Below are 20072 nucleotides of genomic sequence, written 5' to 3' on the forward strand. Positions count from 1 at the left end.
GACAGGGAGTTTGAATTATTAAAGCTGAAGGAATAATACTCAGACTGATCAGAGCAGGGCTCTCTCGAGGGCTGGTGGGGTTTTTCCACTGGCAGGCAGACTAAATCATACGTGAGCTGCATTTAAAGCAGTCACCAGCGTATTTCAATATTGATTTCTCAAGCAGAATCTCTATTTGCTGCAAGTATTTCCCCCCTGCCCCCACCAAAAAAAACCAAAACACTCCACCCCCACCTCCACTGTTAGAGATGATCAAAAAATCAAATGAGAAAATAGGATTAGATTCTCCAGAGAATATAATGTAATTTCCCCATCACTTCACCAGTTCCACGGGAGGACTTTTTCTAATTATGAATAATTGCACCTACAGGTGCATAATGCAGCAAAATGAAAATCTATGAGCGCAGGGTTTCCCAGGCAACCTCTTATCAACTGTCTGTTTCTAGGTGATACCGTTCGCTACCCTATAAAACCTTGAACAGGCTCATCCATCGCACACTAAAAGAAGGAGGGGAGGCAGAGGGAATCACCCCAACAGGAGGTTCCTTCGTTGGCATAAATGAAAGCTCTATAATTGTTTTGATTCCTAGGAATAATTTGTGAGCTATCTGCGTGCAAATACTCATTGTAAAGCAGTGCATTTAAGAAAAAAAAATATATATATATTATCCTAAAGACCAGAAAATAAATGTTTAATCTCCTATAGAAAATGTATCTTACATAAAATAAAATTTAAAATAATCTGGCATCTCTGTGAAATATTTCTGGCTTATTTTGTATTTCAGTTGTGTCACTCACATTTAGTATGACTTTCACCTCCTGAGATTTCACAAAAAGAAATGCCAATCACACTACAGACATACTGCAAGTCTTTTCTCTCCATGTCAGTTGCTTTGTTCCTAGATTCTCCAAGATGAAGAGCACAGAGAGAGGCTGGGGGCTGCTCTCCCACATGCCAGCATTGCGTGGTGTTATGACAGTGGGCTTCAGTAACGACAGCTAGTGCAGGAGCTGAAAGCCTGCGTTTTGGGAGAGTATTTACGTGTCACAGGGTTGCCTGCCCATGCTGAGAAAACAAATCAAGAGCCTCCAATTACTAAACCCAAAGGCTTTCCAGGTAGCAAGAACACTGCATGCAATAAGCTTTCCCTCCTCACTGTCAAACAACTTGCAGCAGAATCTCTCCTGCGAGTTGCTTCAGCAGCCACATTTCCCCCTTGTCTTTCTCTCCAGCTCAGTTCCCTTGCTATGCCCTTTCCTTACCCTTTCCTTTTCAGTCGACTTGCCTACACACACAAAATAATAATAATAATAATAAATAATAATAATAATAATTAATAATAATAAACTTTGGACCAGTCAGTGAAGGCAGGGAAAGGGGATGAGCTGGTAACCTCACTCACAGCACTGCAGCACAGAGACCACCAGCATATTCCAGGAGCCATAGTCTAACCCCCATCCTGCTGTACCTTCCACACCAGTCCCTCAGTTACCAAAAGGAGGAACACTGAGTTGTCTTTTCTCCCTTTCATATTCCCTTGAGACGACAATGAAAAACCACCCGATATTTTGGCACATACACGTGGAAGGAAACAGATGCTCTCTTTGCTCCGTCTGTCACCTGGCAGGGCAGAGGCTGTCATTGTGGACAAGCTGCATCCCAGATTCTTCCCTGGGGTAACTCAGACGGGAGCTGCAGGGAAACACACTGTCAGGAACCTGCAGATCACCAACAGTTAGCAAGGGGCTAAAGAAAAAGATTGAAGCTAATAAAATGGGAAGGTCAAAAGCTGACTCCTAACTTTGAATACTAAACAGACAAGCGCTGCCTGGACACGTTCAATTACACTTCCCTATTTTTGCTGCAGCTTCATTCCAAATGTAACAATTAAGTCACAAGGTTAAAACATGGAACAGAAAGAAATTAACACCTAATTTTCAGTAATAGCAATAACAGATAAACACCAAGTAAAGCAGAGCACCGTCCAATGGTAGTTTACAATAACTTAGTAAGACAGAGCATTTGAGACTGGCAAAGTAAAACACAGTAACAGTTATTAAAAATTACAATAGAAGATTGCTTTCATTTTGAGCCAGTCCCTAATGACACGATGCAATTTAGCCCAATTGTTTGGGATGGTTCTTTGTGTGGTGGGGTTTTGGGTGGGTTGTTTTTTTCTGGCTGTAAGTAAACATCAGAACACTTATACAGTTAATGGATGTTTTGCAAATAAATTAAAGCATGAGACAAAGAAAATTTATTATGCCCCATCTACAAGAGCAGGAGGGAATTACCCAGCATTATTGTATCATGAAAATCATTCTGGAACATGTAATCCACTTGGCAAGGCAGTTAACTAGCCCAGGCCCTGGTGGGTTTCTACTCCAGAGCAGCACACACGGGTAGGGAGGTGCACTCTAATGGTGTCAGTACTGCTTGTTCTGTGACAGGTTGTCTGGCCAGAAAATTTTGGAGGTAAAGCTGTAGGCACAAGAGAAAGAATGTGAGCTGGTGTGAGCTTAATCACTGCAATATCACAGGCATTACAGAGGAAAGTCAACTGTAACCAAAAAACCACTGTCTTCATGAAGTCATGAAGGTGCCAGAAGAACCCCCTAACTCTGCTCTGGTTTTATTTACATTTTTTGACAGTAGCTGTAGTCAAGCAGACAGGCTGGAGATCCCTTGGGCTGAAGTCCTTCACCGCTAGCTTCCCCAGGGTTGCTGGGTCATACAGAGGCTGGAATGAATGAAACCCAGAACTGAGGAAGTCAAAAGCAGAAATCTTTTTCTTCGTGAAAGTGGGGGGAAAAAATTAAGATGCAGCTCATGATCTTGCCAATGTCGGCCTCCTCTCGTAAAATGTTTTATTAGCTTATAAAAAAAAAACTTACAAAATATTATCTCATTAGAGCTGAGTAATCTTAAATCTTCTTCAAATTGTTTTTCTGTATATACAGATGGCCATAATCCTTTAAAAGCCTTCTATTATTTACCTCAATTAGATGTGCAAAACATAATAGATGATTGAGGACTTCTAACAAGGAGAGAACAGTACACAGGAGCAGCAGTGTTGGACGTACATAGCCCTTTACCTCAGTACCACCAGTTCAAAGCTGGCCAATATCAAAGGACAAAGAGGCACTCTCATCTGACAGCAATTACATGGGCTGCATGAAATCAGTGGGGGGTTCCACCCCAGACGTGGTGAGAGTGCCCTTCTCACACCCCAAATCCAGCAGCTGCACAGTGTAGCACGAGGTTTCTGCTCCCAGTGGGGAAGGAGCCTGTGCTACCCCCTCACTGAAGCCTTGATTTCGGCCCAGCTGAAGGCCATCTTATTGTAGGCAGTGAGCTGTGCTGCCTCCTGCAAGGCGGTGTGCGGGGACCACGCCTCAGCCATGCTGCTCTAACAGTCCCACATCCTCCTTGTGCTGGGGCCCCACACCTGGACGCAGCACTCCAGGTGGGGCCTCATAAGGACAGAGCAGAGAGAGACAATCACCTCCCTCCACCTGCTGGCTGTTGATACAGCCCAGGATGCAGTTTGCTGTCTGGGCTGCAAGCACACCCTGCTGGCTCACGTCGAGCTTTTTGTTCACCAGAACCCCCAGGTCCTTCTCTGCAGGGCTGCTCTCACTGAGTTCTTCTCCCAGTCTGTGCTCATGTCTGGGGTTGCCCCGACCCAGGTGCAGCACCTTGCACTTGGACTGGTTAAACTGCCTTAGCTTCACATGTGCCCACCTATCTAGCTTCTCCAGGTCCCTCTGGATGGCATCCCTTCCCTCCAGCGTATTGACTGCACCACTCAGCTTAATGTCATCGGCAAACTTGCTGAGGGTGCACTGAATCCCACTGTCTGTCACTTTAGCAATGTGAACCTCCAAATTAGAAAAAGTAAATAAAACAACTGTCATGGTAATCCCTTCATTTCAGAAGCAGCAGAAAAGAAAAGAAAAGAAAAGAAAAGAAAAGAAAAGAAAAGAAAAGAAAAGAAAAGAAAAGAAAAGAAAAGAAAAGAAAAGAAAAGAAAAGAAAAGAAAAGAAAAGAAAAGAAAAGAAAAGAAAAGAAAAGAAAAGAAAAAACACTTTATGGCTGATTTCTTAATAGTAGTTTCACTCAGTATAGCCTGAAGAGACCTAACCAAAAGCTGTTCCCATGCACAACTCTGGTACTAGAGTGCTGTTAATAGCAGTAATTAGCTGAACAACCAAAACGTCCTTTCCCTATAAAATAGGATCGGTTAAATTTTGAGAGCTCGGATTCCATTCAGAATACATCACCAACACAGTTAACAGGCTCCAGCATTTTATTATCTTTCAATAAAACCCAAAGCAGTACCAGTATTATTGAGATATACCCAGCTAGGGCATGAGAGAAGCAGAGCTGCTTTACAGAGGTTAGGAGCAGGAGCCTCCAAGTTTAAATTTTGTTGTTGTTTTTGTTAGTTTGTTTGTTTGTTTTTTCTAATGCTTCACAATAATGCAAAAAGTGTGGCATAATTAAAAATATTTAAAATTAGCTTTCCATCAAAGGTAAATAAAATGAACCCAAAATATTATCATAATTACAGCTCATCTGCATTCATTTTAGACGTAGAATCTGCAGGGTTACTAAGTGGTAGCATTAAAAAGCTGTAAAACTAAAAAGTTATTACAGAATTCAGTCACAGCGTAATTTTTGTGTATAAAAATGAATAGCATTCTCTCAACTAAAGTGTACCTTTTACGTAGAAAGCACAGCTGAATGTCTGTTATTCTGAAAATATAACAGGCTTTCCCTTAAGAGGGCATTTCAAGGTTATTAGAGTTTTCAAAAGGACTTAATATCATCAGCCTGTGGATTGAAAATGTTTACTTGAAGGGAATGTGCTAGAAAGTGCAGTTTCATTGTTAATAAATAAAGATTTCTAGATAAATAAATAGATGAGCTAGATAGCCACAGAGCCCTGCTAAAGGCTTCACTCACCAGCAAAGCCAGGACCCTCTCTGCTGCAGGTGGTGGACCCAGATGAGTTGGGACAAAAGTTTCCACCTCTCCTGTTTGGTGCAAGCCTGTGCTTGGCTGTAAAATGAGAGCATGGAAACAGAAAGTTTAATAAACACAGGCATCTCTGTGTGAGTGCTAGGGTCACCCCGCAGCATCCCACCAATGCTAGTTTATACAAGTGCTCTGGCAGTTTCTCAAGATTTCAGTATCATGGTGATGGGAGGTTTTTTACTCCCTCACAGCACCCCTGCCTTCCAGATACGGTCATTAGCGGCTTCTTGGTTTTCTCCACTCAGAAACCTGCTTTTAACAGCATGGTGTGATATGATACAAGCAACAAAGAAAAGCCTCTTTTCAGCTGGGGCAGTAAGAGCTCCTGAGCTGCTCATAGGGTGCATGTTTCCTGCTGTGAAAAAGCAAACTAAAATGGTGTGGTTTCATTTTTTTGCCTTGGAGTCACCTCCATCTGAGGAGGCACCACCAGTACCCACAGTGATGGTGACGCAGTGATGCTGAAGCAGCCAGGACATTTAGAAGGGTCCACCATGGAACTTAAAAGTTCATCAGATGACAAATTGAAGTCATTGTTATCTCTCAGTTTTTTGATTGCTGCCAATTTGTAAGCAAGAAGTTCCTCTCAAAAGCTGGTCTACAGCAGAGAAGGTTAACAAACCCTCACAGGACAGATACAGCTTACACAGCAAGACTGCTTGTGCTGACACAGCTTATTACTACTGCCACAAATGAAATAACCCGTATTGACTTGTTTGTCAAAATGAGTTGCATTTGCAGTAGGTATTTGCTCTACTAGTAAGAAAATGCTGATCATTTTAGTTTTTACCCCACAGCTAGACTTGAAAACATTCCTTGCTTTGACCTGTGCCAGTACCTTTCCCTCTCCCTTCTTAATTGTCTGCATTCTTAAGGTTGGTGGGCAGCCATACTTCTGTATGCAGTCCTTAACCATTCTATGCTTACTGCCCTTATTGGTGCCTTCTTAGGAAGTATTTTTAGGGGCAGTGGTGAGGAAGGAGTGATTTTTTATTTTTATTTAATGATACACCCAGAAATCAAATTTGGATTGTAATTCTCCAGAAAAAGCTCCACGTGAAATACATTGGTAGTAACATTTGGCACAGGCACAATTCCCAAAACACATGTAGGATCTTCTAGACAGGTTGCTGTGGAGCACGGGGAATATTTCTTTCCCCCCTGCCTGCCTAGTCCAAAATCTTGTCTTCATAGATTAAAGTCTCCGATCACTCACAAGATCAAGGATGACTACCCAGAAACTTCTCATATTATTTCATTGCTTCCAGTATTTTTCTACTCCCTCTCAATCTATGTTAAGGAGATTGCGAAGACAAATAACTTTGTAGATATAGGAATAGCAACCACCCTAAGGAAAATTGTATTTACTGAAGAAAGAGAATCAGAGTACAGAGAAATACATATGCAAAGCATTTGATACTATCCTGCTTAACATTCTTGTCTCTAAATTGGAGAGACGAGGATTTGATGGATGGACCACTCGGTGGGTAAGGAATTGGTTGGGTGACCACACTCAGAGAGTTGCTGTCAATAGCTCAATATCCAAGTGGAGATCAGTCGCAAGTGGTATTCCTCAGGGTTCAGTACTGGGACCAGTGCTGTTTAACATTTTTGTCGGTAACATGGACAGTGCACGCACCCTCAGCACGTTTGCCGATGACACCGAGCTGAGTGGTGCAGTCAACATGCTGAAGGGAAGGGATGTCATCCAGAGGGACCTGGACAGGCCGAGAGGTGGGCCTGTGCAAACCTCATGAAGTTCAACAAGACCAGGTTGAACCTACGCCAGGGCAATCCTAAGCACCAATACAGGCTGGACAGAGAATGCACTGAGATCAGCCCTGAGGAGAAGGACCCAGGGGTGTTGGTGGATGAGAAGTTCGACATGAGCCAGAAATATGAGTTTGCAGCCCAGGAAGCCAACTGTACCCCTGGGGTACATCAAAAGCAGCATGGCCAGCAGGGCAAGGGAGGTGATTCTCCCCCTCTGCTCTGCTATTGTGAGACCCCACCTGGAGCACTAGGGACCTATTAGAACAAGTCCAGAGGAGGGCCATGAGGATGATCAGAGGGCTGTAGCATCTCTCCTATAAGAAAGCTGGGGATGTTCAGCCTGGAGAAGAGAAGGCTCCAGGGAGACCTTGTAGCGGCCTTCCAGTACCTAAAGGGGGCCTACAGGAAAGATGGGGAGGGACTCGTCAGGGAGTGTGGTGCTAGGACAAGGGGAAGTGGCTTTAAACTAAACAAGGGCAGGTTTAGATTAGATGTTAGGAGGAAATTCTTTACTCAGAGGGTGGTGAGGCACTGGCACAGGCTGCCCAGAGAAGCTGTGGATGCCCCATCCCTGGAAGTGTTCAAAGCCAGGCTGGATGGGGTTTGAGCAGCCTGGTCTAGCGAGAGATCTCCCTGCACCTGGCAGGGAGGTTTGAAAAAGATGGTCTTTAAGATCCCTTCCAACCCAAACCATTCTGTGATTCTATGCCAAAGGGAAAATCAGAACTAATTCACTTATTTTAACACACAGGTGCTCTGCATTCCCTTGGAGGTTTCACAACATAAGCTGCAAGCAGCAACTGCCAGAGAGAAAAAGATTAACCATGTCTTCTCAGCTTTTTAAATACAAAGACCAAGACCAAGATTTGTGTTATACTTTGGAAATGCAAAATTTGGAAATGCAAATTCTGCCTGTCTGATCAACTAGAAATGTAGTAATTCTAGACAAAACTGACAGATTTTAACAACTGCTTGAAAATTAAGCTTCATAAACACTATGAAGAGATGGTTCTTCTGAAAGTTCCAACCCCACACAGTTACCTGTTAAATAAAAAAAATTTTAAGGGTATATATTCTGTTATTTAAGGGTGAAGACTTCTTGTTTTTTAAGAATATTTTTTTACCTCCTTATAGATAGAGGAAGCATAAGACAGGGCAAATACAATTACCAAAACAGAAACTTAGAATAAACATAGGTCAGTTCAGTGCTTTCTTTACTCCCTTCTGTAAACTGCCTCCAACCAGATTTTTAAACATTAGCTTTGAAAATGCTGATGTTTATTATATTTAACATTAAAATATCAGAAGTCACCAACCTTCCCAAGGTCTTCACTGCCTGATGTTGGAAGATGTAATTATTCACATACATGCTCTTCTGACCCCCAGTTAAGTAAGATCCACAAGGAATCATTCATTAACTGAATGAAATCAACCAGCAAGAGTTTTTTTACAAACATTCTGTTTCTTGTAATGATGTAAACAAAAAGCTACAACAATTAAAGAATATTCTTTTCTATGTTCTGTGTTATAGATTTTTCATCCTCTATTTATGAAGCTGTAGTTCCTACGTTTTAAGCCTTTCTTGACAGAACATCGCCACCTTGTGACTGTGGATTCTTATGGGAGCTTCCAGAAACCAGATTAGAGGACCTTGTCACGGGAAGGCTGATAGGCAGGAAAAAAGCAAATGATGAGGAAAGACTCTTTTTGTTATTTTTATTGGAACAGTTACCTAAGTAATTTGAAATGCAAGAAGATATTTACAAGTTGATTAAATAATTAACAATTAAGTAATAGTATTTACCATCTCAGATAAGAGAAGCCAAGCTTTTAGCTCACACTGTATCAGATCAGTTTAGTTCAGTAATATCAGACATAATTTGAATTCGATTAAAATGTAAAAGATTAAGAAGGAAGAAATTCAGATAATGTCAGGAAAACCTTCCAAGCAGTGAGATCTACTCACTGGAGATACAGACTCTTGATTCCTCGTGGCATTTTAAGTCTAGGCTTATACATAAGCCTACATTGCAGAGTTCCAGCCCACAGTTACCAGATGAAAGGAACTCTGTCTAGTCCAACAGATACTTTCTTTCTCAGACTTTTTTTTTTTTGGCTCCAAGATATCTAATAGTCAAGACAGAGATCTCATTTCTAGGTAACACAGTATCACAGTATCACAGATTTCTAGGTTGGAAGAGACCTCAAGATCATCGAGTCCAACCTCCGACCTAACACTAAGTACTCCACTAAACCATATCGCTAAGCTCTACATCTAAACGTCTTTTAAAGACCTCCAGGGATGGCGACTCAACCACCTCCCTGGGCAGCCCATTCCAATGCCTAACAACCCTTTCAGTAAAGAAATTCTTCCTAACATCCAACCTAAAACTCCCCTGGCACAACTTTAGCCCATTCCCCCTCGTCCTGTCACCAGGCACGTGGGAGAACAGACCAACCCCCACCTCGCTACAGCCTCCTTTAAGGTAACTGTAGAGAGCGATAAGGTCGCCCCTGAGCCTCCTCTTCTCCAGGCTGAACAAGCCCAGCTCCCTCAGCCGCTCCTCATAAGACTTGTTCTCCAGACACCTCACCAGCTTGGTCGCCCTTCTCTGGACTCGCTCGAGCACCTCCATGTCCTTCCTGTAGCGAGGGGCCCAAAACTGAACACAGTACTCAAGGTGCGGCCTCACCAGAGCCGAGTACAGGGGCACAATCACTTCCCTAGACCTGCTGGCCACACTGCTTCTTATACAGGCCAGGATGCTGTTGGCCTTCTTGGCCACCTGAGCACACTGCTGACTCGTATTCAGCCGGCTATCAACCAGCTCCTTCTCTGCCAGGCAGCTTTCCAACCACTCATCTCCCAGCCTGTAGCTCTGCTTGGGGTTGTTGCGCCCCAGGTGCAGGACCCGGCACTTGGCCTTGGTGAACTTCATACAGCTGACCTCAGCCCATCGCTCCAGCCTATCCAGATCCTCCTGCAGAGCCTTCCTGCCCTCGAGCAGATCGACACACGCACTTAGCTTGGTGTCATCTGCAAACTTACTGAGGGTGCACTGGACACCCTCATCCAGATCATCGATAAAGATATTAAAGAGGACCGGCCCCAGTACCGAGCCCTGGGGGACACCACTAGTGACCAGCCTCCAACCAGATTTGACTCCATTCACCACAACTCTCTGGGCCCGGCTATCCAGCCAGTTTCTAACCCAGCGAAGCGTACGCCAGTCCAAGCCCCGAGCAGCCAGTTTCTTGAGGAGAATGTTGCGGGGAACGGTGTCAAAAGCCTTACTGAGGTCAAGGTAAACCACATCCACAGCCTTTCCCTCATCCACCAAGCGCGTCACTTTGTCATAGAAGGAGATCAGGTTCATCAAGCAGGACCTGCCTTTCATAAACCCATGCTGACTGGGCCTGATCGCCTGCTTGCCCTGCAAGTGCCGCGTGATGACCCTCAAGATAATCTGCTCCATGAGCTTTCCTGGCACTGAGGTCAAACTGACAGGCCTATAGTTCCCCAGGTCTGCCCTCCGGCCCTTCTTATAGATGGGCGTCACATTGGCTAGCCGCCAGTCAACTGGGACCTCCCCCGATAGCCAGGACTGCCGATAAATGATGGAAAGCAGCTCAGCCAGCTCCTCCGCCAGTTCTTTCAGTACCCTCGGGTGCATCCCATCTGGCCCCATCGACTTGCGCACATCCAAGCTTCGTAGCAGGTCACCAACCATTTCCTCATGGATAGTGAAGGCCACATCCTGCTCCCCATCCCCTTCCACCACCTCAGGGCACTGGGTATCCAGAGAACAACCGGTATTGCCGCTAAATACTGAGGCAAAGGCGGCATTAAGCACCTCAGCCTTTTCCTCATCCTTAGTAACTAGGTTTCCCCTCGCATCCAGTAAAGGATGGAGATTCTCCCTAGTCCTCCGTTTCGCGTTGATATATTTGTAAAAGGATTTTTTGTTGTCTTTAACGGCAGTAGCCAGATTGAGCTCCAGATGAGCTTTGGCCTTTCTAATTTTCCCCCTGCACAGCCTCGCTACATCCTTGTAGTCCTCCTCAGTGGCCCGCCCTTTTTTCCAAAGATTATAAACCCTCTTTTTTCTGTTAAGCACAAGCCGCAACTCTCTGTTGAGCCAGGCCGGTCTTCTTCCACGCCGGCTCGTCTTTGGGCACGTGGGGACAGACCGCTCCTGTGCCATCACGATTTCCTTCTTGAGGAGCGCCCAGCCTTCCTGGACTCCTCTGCCCTTCAGAACCGCCTCCCAAGGGACTCGGCCAACCAGTGTCCTGAGCAGCTCAAAGTCAGCCCTCCGGAAGTCCAATACAGCAGTTTTACTGGTCCCCTTCCTGGCCTCGCCAAGAATAGAGAACTCTACCATTTCGTGGTCACTCTGCCCAAGACAGCTTCCGACCACCACATCTCCCACCAGTCCTTCTCTGTTTGTGAAGAGAAGGTCTAGCGGGGCACCTCCCCTGGTAGGTTCACTGACCAGCTGCGTCAGGAAGCTATCTCCCACGCTCTCCAGAAACCTCCTAGACTGCTTTCTCTGTGCCGTGTTGTGTTTCCAGGATATGTCCGGGAAGTTGAAGTCCCCCACGAGGACAAGCGCCGATGATTTTGCAACTTCTGTCAGTTGCCTATAAAACTCCTCATCCATCTCCTCATCCTGGTTCGGCGGTCTATAACAGACCCCGACCAGGATGCTAGCCTTGCCGGCCTTCCCGCGGATCCTAACCCACAGGGATTCAACCTTATCATTCCCAGCCTGGAGTTCCACAACATCAAAAGATTCTCTAATGTAGAGAGTAGGTAAGGTCCCCACAGTAGACCACACACTATTGCAACTATTATTGACGTGTTTCTTTCTTCAAGACCATACTACCACTCCAGCTGCACTCTGTTCACTGACTTCAAAGTAATTTTATGAGACGGGAATCCAAAATAACGACTAACTCAATACAATCTTTTTTTTTTCCCTAAATTCTCCAAAATTAAGTATCACTACTATCTCGTGCTGAATGTAAGCACAAGAAAACACACATGGTAAAAACATGTAAAATCATGTTGTTCCCAACATCAAATGGAAAAAGGGGACATGCCTGGAGTTTTCAGCTTGACCAGAGAGTGAACACAGCTGCACCCAACACTGAGCAGTCTTACAGGTCTCTGCGAAAAGCAAGGAAGTATCCATGCCACCACATTACCTCTCGGTCAGTTGAGCATGGGAATAATGACCTTTACAGCAGCAGCAATTTTAGGGAAGTTTTAGGGGAGCATATTGGTAAAGTGTTTTCCCTTTTAAAATGCTTGCTAAGGCATTTTCTCCCTGGTTCTTTCATTGCTCGGTACATTGGAAGGACCATATTTATGCTTTTCCTGCCAGTAAAGTGCAGTTCCTGGCCCTGTTCCGAAGCTTCATGAAAGGTTTTTCTCAGAGCTGCCAAGGGGAATCCTTTCAGGGGTATTGCACGTACATCACTGTGATTAAAAATAGCAGCAGCAGAAGTTATCAAGAGACTAAGCAGGGTAAGAAATAAAGGTGCCATTTGGAGGCTCTACGGAGAAAGTTGCATTGAAAATCCTGCATACAGGCCCATTGAACCAACACCTGTTTTGCTATAGATATCAGTTAAAACAGTGTCAAATCCAAGTTATGATATCCAGTCTTATTTTCATCTTTCTTAATTTATTAAAGAAGAGATTAATTCAAAACTGAGCCTCTTTTTTGTTGCTTCCAGGAATGCAGTCTTCACTGTTAATTAGTCTCAGACCAGTAACTCACCTTTGTATACTTTGAATTATGTCACTGACAACCTGTATTAGCAATGATCAACAGAAGTAAAATTTACTCTTCTTATACTGTGTTTTTTTTAGAGCAAGCTGGCAAGACAAAACAGCATGCATCATTAATCATTAAAAATAATCTTGATACTACTGAGTGGCACTTGGTTCTAAACCTACATATAAAGATACTGCTAATAAAAAAGATTTTTCCCTAATGCTAATCATTGGAAATTGTAGAGTTTGTCCAGTGACCAGCTACAGACTCATTTCATTTTAAAGGTAGGATTAGGTGTTACAGTCTTCTCCTGTGATCATGCTGTATATTTCAGCAGTTCAGCAAAATATGGGCCTTGTTCACTAAACCAAACTGCCCAGTGATGTTCTAATTCACTTAGTACAGCAAATTATTTCATTGACTTCCCTTGCACTGAGCATTAGCTTTAAAGTCATATTTACAAAATTAATGAGCATAAATGAATCTAAATGTCATGTCTTCTCTGAAAGAAATCCCATTCAATGGCCTAATTAATTTGAAATTAGCTTCTGTTGTTTATTATTTTTGTTTACCTTCAAAATTTTTCCAGTTTCTCTTGTGCAACAGAAATGTAGGTCTTTTTCTCATATATTTAAAGACTGATACTTTTCTAAGTTCTACAGGAAATGACTTTAGGCTGAATGAAGCAGAAAAAAAAAGCATTTTTTCCCCCAGCCTTAAAAAATAAAATAAAATAAATAAATAACACTCCTAAGTTCTCCATGATTTTTAGAAAATGCTTCATGTGACAGAAGTTGATAGAAAGCTATTACTCCATTGGCACAAATATTTCAAAACCCAATACACATTATCTTGAAACACATAGGATTTTGTGCCTGGAGTAGCATATACCTGGATATTTTGTGCATTAAAAATAAATCAGCTATTAAACCTCCCTTTTATCTATATGCTGGATCTCTAAACATATCACAAATCTCATTATGTTGTTAGAGACAATGTCATCCTGCACGTCTAGCAGCATCTGGGAATGTGCAAGAAAGCAAGCACAAAGTCCTTAAGTCTCTTTCGTTTGATTACAGGCTAACAGACAGATACTCAGGTTAGTCACTCCAGGGACCCTGGTAACATTCATCCTCCCTCTTTACAAATGGCAGCAGAGCCCAGGAGCAGAACAGCCATAACCAAGCTTCATAAAGAAATTCAACCAGCTGTGCACTTCGGAGTTGTTACTGAAGAACAGACACCATGGAAGGGGGACAAACCCTGCTTCTGGACAAAAGCACAGGGCATTATTCACTTCAGAGTTTAAAAAGTCCCCACACGGTGTCAAACCAAAAGGAATTTCTTCATGAGGCAGGTCTTCATCTCAGTGTCCTTTAAGCAGTCCTTAAGAAAAACAGTGCAGTATCTACCTAGTCTGGAGACACATAACAGCAGAAATGCTATTAATTTTAAGCATGCTGCATTCCAGGTTGTTTCTAGCAGATCTGTTGAGTTCTTGCTGAACATCTTGTCACACACAGGTTAAAGTCTAGTGGCAAGAGACTCAAGATGCAAACTAACATTACTATTACATCAGACTGTAGGTCAGAACATTGGTAACATCACAGCTGTCTGTGCTAGCATTGTATTTTAAAGTGCATGTTCTATGAGGAGTTTGCAATGAGAAGAGAAATCCAAGCTATATGAGATTAAATAGGACGTGTGAATTAAGAACTGAGCACAACTACACACACTGGGTTATAACTTAGCAGTTTCAGCTCCTAGTTCAGGTGTTTCCACAGAAAAATGAATAAATATAGCACAAATTAATCCCAGATGAAGTCAATCCATTATGGTTTCCTGATCACAATACCATCAGCAACATTCACTATTGCACTTCTTTACAATAGCCCATTACACTGTGGCTTCATATCACTTCAATGGTACAAACTGAGTTCTTGTCCAGTTCTATCCCATGTCTATGACCAATGTGAATTATGAAATAATGATTATTGCTTTATACCTATAAAGCCTCAAAATTGTTACCTGGCCTGGGGATGTCGGGTCTTGCGTGTTGATAAACATGGAGTGTGAGTACAGGAAAACAGGGAAAACTAGAAACTGAATTTGGATTAAACAATTGATGTTTTATAGGGTAAGAGAAAGGAAGAAGAAAAGTTTCAGATAGAATCAACCCAAAATATCCTTCAATCCAAAATACAATGATTTCTCTACAGTATCCTTAACCTTCGTGACTCTTCTCTGGGATCAACTTCCAAACAAGGCTACCATTTGCAACTAAAGGAATAAAGCTTCAGTTTTCAAAGGATTTCCAAAATTTCTGACTCAAAAACTTCACTTAATACAACCTGACTTTGCAATACTTGTACTTGCTTCAAAACTATTGGGTTTACTCTTAGACATTAACATTTTACATACTTATATTCAAAACAAAACCTTAAAATAAATGTAGCAATTTATTAATAATGATTTAGTAGTTTTAATACATACTTAGATGATTCAGCAGCAGCCACTTTATGGTATTCTTAAATATCAGTAACCTATAAATCAGGGGAACAGTGAAGTGACAGAGGCTGGGAACAGGTCGTGTGCTATGCAGAGCAGCCGGCAGCAACCACATCCCCTTTTCCCTCTGCAAACCTGGTTCAGAGCTGCCTGAGCAATTACTGTGTCTGTAGAGTGTGCCCTGCAGAAGCACAGATCTGCCTCCCACTGTGCCTTGTGCTGCCCAACACCTAGCACAGGATGAAGGGGCATATTTTGTTATCTCTTGCCTAGAACTTAAAAAAAAAAAAAATACTGAAAATTGACTCTAGTTTCCAAACCACAGTCCTGAAGAAAAGATGCTATTACTGGCATTGAGAGGAAACCCGACTACAGAGAATGCCTGGCGGTCTCTAACAGCACGGTAAGCCTCCAGGTCCCAGGTAGGCTTATGCACATCTTCTGTGCTAGGTCAGATTTAATGCGCTACGTTGTGCAGGAGGTCAAACTACACAATTTAATGGCCATTTCTGTCTTTAAAGATTGCATAAAGTCTGGGAATGTCCTGAGCAGAACACACTGGCAGTCTCCAATCAGAAAGAGCAGAGAAGAACCAAGAGTTATTTGAGTCTCAACTGAAATCCAGAGAAAGGAAGAGGGTCAGGCAGAGGTAATAGTGGATGACTGCCTCTCCTTTCCCTACCTCAACATTTATTATTTTTTAATTGCTTTAAAAGCTCTGCCTCCTCACCTTCCTCAAGATGTGCATGACCAGGAATTATTTATTTGCCTTTTGAAGTCTTTGGATTATGGTAAGAGCATGCAATACCTGTCACAGGCAGAACAAATTAAACAGAAGCTAGAAGCAGCCCTCAGCACATTCCCAAACGCAGAGTTTTGGCACAGCAACAGAATCTCTGGCAATGAAAAAGTCACTTCTTTGCAAACAGAAAAAGCAATGCACAAGATTTATACCCAAACATTCAAATAAAGTATGTGGAAAGCACAAAATAATCCTGGCAAACCACAGACAGTACCTAGCTAGTTGGACTGACTTCTAGAAGTCAGTCACCAGTTGTATCTTAGCATATATTTTCTTCCCCTAGCACAAGCCCAGGGAACATGGAAAGTCCACCAGATATTCTCTAAGCTTTCACCACTCCTCTCTAGGAAGGTCTATTTGTTTCTCCTGCTGTGATGGCCTTCCTCCCACCTTACACTGTAGTAAGGTCTAGAATCAGCACCAGGGGAGACAGCATTTTAATTTTTTCCACTGGTTTTGGCACCTCCAGAGGTGATGCCTCAGCCAGAATGGCCACTGCCTCTGTATGTTACTAATTACCTGCCATTCAGACAACCAGGATTCCCCTGCTGGGCATGGAAGAGGCCCAGCTCCAGCAGGGCTCACAGGCAACCATTTTAATGAACACAGCAAAGCAGAAAGCACTGTGAAACCCCCCACCTCTCCAGCAAACACAAAGCAGACCTGCACTTTTCTGGTCCCCTTAAACAAGGCATAGGTGGGTGCCAGGAGCCCCACAGACCACTGAGACAATGTTCAGGACACTGCAGAACTCCTTGCTGCAGAGCTGCCTCAGGATGGATCAATACAAAAGCTTTTATCTATTGTTGCATTACACAGTGCTTCATACAGCCTCCACTCTGACAGCATTAAGACAAAAAAAAAAAAAAGCTGGATGCTGTTAAAGAAAGATACCACTCCACAAAATCTGCAGTTTATGCCAGGCGCAGAGTACATTGAGCAATGGGAACACTTAGTGGCTTAACGCTTGGTATAGCTTTTCTCTCCCTTCAGCACATCAGCCAATTTCAGACCTAGGAAGAAAAAAGCACACTCCAACTCCTAAAAAAAAAGATAAAAAATCTCCATGGCACAGGGGTCCTTCAACGCAGTGCTCTTCCTAATGCTGTGTTAATGTTTCTTCCCATGCACACAGAAGGAAACAGTTGCAGCCCGAGGCAACACGACTAGCACCTTAATTTTTCACAGCCAACTATATATCCAGATAAGCTCTGTGTCCTGGTTTACAGTGAACACAGCTCATGTTTATAAGATGGCCACCAATGGTACCTTCTAATTTCAACACTACTGCTGACACATTTCAGTAAAATTGTGATGAAAAGAGTTACCACGCTCAAGCTCCACTTAAGGGGGAAGATCCTCCTCAGTACATTCCTAAAGTCAGATCCAGACAAAATTCCAAGTTATCTAATATACAGAAGTGATGGAGACAAATCCCATATTAATACAAATAGTACTAACAGCACAGCCCGTTTCAGAGTAAATGCCAAAAAAAATCATGCAATAAACTTCTGTTTCTTTCTCATCCCAATCCAAGGAACAAGAAAGGTCCTGAAAAGCTAGTCAGAAAGACGTCCACTGCCTCCTCTCCATCCCACTATGTTCTGATGTCTTTTCCCTTCCCTACACATTTTTTTTCTGTAGCTGCAACAAAAAACTTAACTACTGTCTATCATGGAATACTGTCCATACAAGGAAACCTTGCAAAGACATCTATGCCCAAAGTCCTTTCTGGGCTTCTAAAACACAGTTCACGAGAACATTGTGTTTAGAAAACAAAATTGGCAATAATTCCACAAAATGTACACCACCAGGTGTCCTCTATTGCTCCCATTAAATAACACTCAAAACAACAGAGAGGTTATAAGTGGTGCTGACAAGATTACAGTGGAGAACCCATATTTGTACCCCAAGCTCAAAAATAGTTCATGTTGAAAGTCACAGAAAATGGTGATTTGTTGCTAGATGATTTGTTGCTATTTTTTTCAGCAAATTCATCACAGTGTACTCTCACTTGTGCTAAAAAATAATAAAAAATGATGTAGTTACTACTTACTGCAAAATTTGGGTGAAGAACAGTAGGTCAGGTACCAAACATAGCTCGTTTGTTTTATTTTTCCTGCTGACATTTTGTATGCAACCATTTAAAACTTCTTTATTTTGTCTTAGCCAGCTAAGTTTGAGTTCTCTGCTAAGTAAATGTGTTCTTTTCCTCTTCTTGATCTGGGGACTCTCCTGTTTGTTTCTCATTCCCTGCGTAAAAACATTTGTCATAAAATAGGCAGAACGTTGAGAGAGCCAGTTTTCTTACGGCTTATTTCAAGAGAGAAGTGTTGCAGTGCTGTAGAAAAAAACAGCCTTTGACTTTCAAAGAACTTGCTGCCTGAAATGAGCAGTAAATTAGAGCAGAACCTGCAGGGCAGATTCCTTATTGGTGCAGATTGCTTTTGGAAAGGATTAAGCTTTGACTGGCAGAGAAGTAGCAACATGCCAAGAATTTGATTGTTGTCCAAGTACAGCCAGGGTTCTTGTAGGCTATCTACACCATTATTATATAAATTAGAGTGCTAAAGTAGTGATAAATCTATCCCAAGGAATAAAACAGGACACACGGATGGATTTCAAACAGCACTACTTGATGTAAATTAGTGTTTAATTCTGGATTCAAGATTGAAACACTTATACACTTCTTTGTCTACTTTAAAAAAAAATACTTTTTCTTTACTTTGTAAAGCTGACTATTCTTTTAAAACTTTAACTATCTTTTTCCTCACCTACTTTCAGATCCAGTGAGCCACTTATATTTCTGGTAGCCTTTTTAGTGACTGCACCAGGTCCTGCAGTAGACAATTTTAGGTCTTACCTAACTTTGTAATGACGCAGCACCAAAGCATAAGTCCCAGAAGTATCCAGTGATATTGGTCTGGAGCCTTTAGAGTTGCACATTTTACTTTTTTGTTGTTGTTCTTTTTGTAATGTTACTAATAATAATGCCATGCAAAGTCTCAAGCAAATACAAAGCTATAGAACTTACTCAGCTCTGTGAGTGAGAGAAAATGCTTCCCAAGTTTACAACCCAAGTAGAGTACAAAAGTGCTCTAGACAAACTCCCTCAGACAAAGAAATAGCCCACAGCAGGGCTCAAAGAGTTATGCAGAAGCCTGCTGATGTCTGCACTTCAGCTGGGCAAGGAGTCAGATTTTCCATGTGCTGTGTGACCAAGAGCTGATCTAGGTCAAATAAACAAATGTTAAACTGCTTTTATACACAGCATTGCAGTAAGAAGCACTTTACAAGCATTGTCTAGAAAACTCCCAACAAGCAAGGCAGATAAATACCTCTCTAGACAGCTGGGAAGTTATAAGCAAGTTAAACAAGATCGTGGAGAGGAGCTGCACCAGGGCTGGGACCTGGATCCTGAACCCTGTCCTGAGCTGTTCTTTTGGCTTAAGAAACCATACTGTTGTCAGGTGTTTCTTGCATGTAAGCTGTGTTCCACAGCAGTAATGTTTACAAAAGGACAGTATTATTTAATGGCTTTAGCACATCCTTATTGCACTCACCTCTTACCATCTGTTTTCCACAACTAAGAAAAAATACTTAAAAACATAACTTTTAAGACATGTCTTTTAATATCTACCTACAAAAGTACTTCTTGTCGTCCTTCCCTTTAGGGAAGTGAAAACTCACGGATGAGTATATAGATAAAGCAACAACCTTATAAGTAATATAAGCAGATATGAAGCAACAAGTTACTGCGTAAATTCCTTGCCATAACTCACTGCTTTTCCTGGGGAGAGGCTATTTCATTTGCATGTGCTGATAAATCTAGGTTTTGTTTTAAAATAAAATTCCCGGCAGACGAGAGATGATATGCAAGCCAACTGCACCACCTAGCTTCACCCTGAAGGATGTCCATAGCCCTATTTTTCATGACATTGGTGTTTATATTCCTTCAAAGTGAATGCCTCTTCCAGTATAACCACTACCCGTCCAGTATCTAACCACCAATTTTACAAACAATTTTTTATCTGTGACATTTTCAAAGTTTAAGAAACCACTCCTGTAAAAAAAAAAATGCAGTGTTGGTGTTCATAGGAGAGTAAGAGATATGTTATTTACCCTTGCATTCTTTTATCTTACACAGACTGATGTGACCTT

General features: G+C 42.4%; 1 protein-coding gene across 1 annotated transcript in view; it reads right to left on the bottom strand.

Annotated features, from left to right (window-relative positions):
• The window catches only part of LOC310890124 (uncharacterized protein), a 70381-nt gene extending 51372 nt beyond the window's left edge, over positions 1 to 19009 (bottom strand). Inside the window, exons 1-4 of the mRNA XM_083818746.1 lie at positions 18775 to 19009; positions 4971 to 5066; positions 2296 to 2482; positions 1581 to 1693 (exon numbers count right to left, since the gene is read on the bottom strand). Of these exons, the coding sequence (XP_083674872.1) occupies positions 1581 to 1643 (63 nt within the window). The 5' untranslated portion in view covers positions 1644 to 1693; positions 2296 to 2482; positions 4971 to 5066; positions 18775 to 19009. The remainder of the gene's footprint in view (positions 1 to 1580; positions 1694 to 2295; positions 2483 to 4970; positions 5067 to 18774) is intronic.
• Positions 19010 to 20072: the final 1063 nt, after the last annotated feature.

Source organism: Anser anser, assembly GCF_964211835.1.
Source record: "Anser anser genome assembly, chromosome: Z".
In the NCBI taxonomy this organism is placed as follows: Eukaryota; Metazoa; Chordata; class Aves; order Anseriformes; family Anatidae; genus Anser; species Anser anser.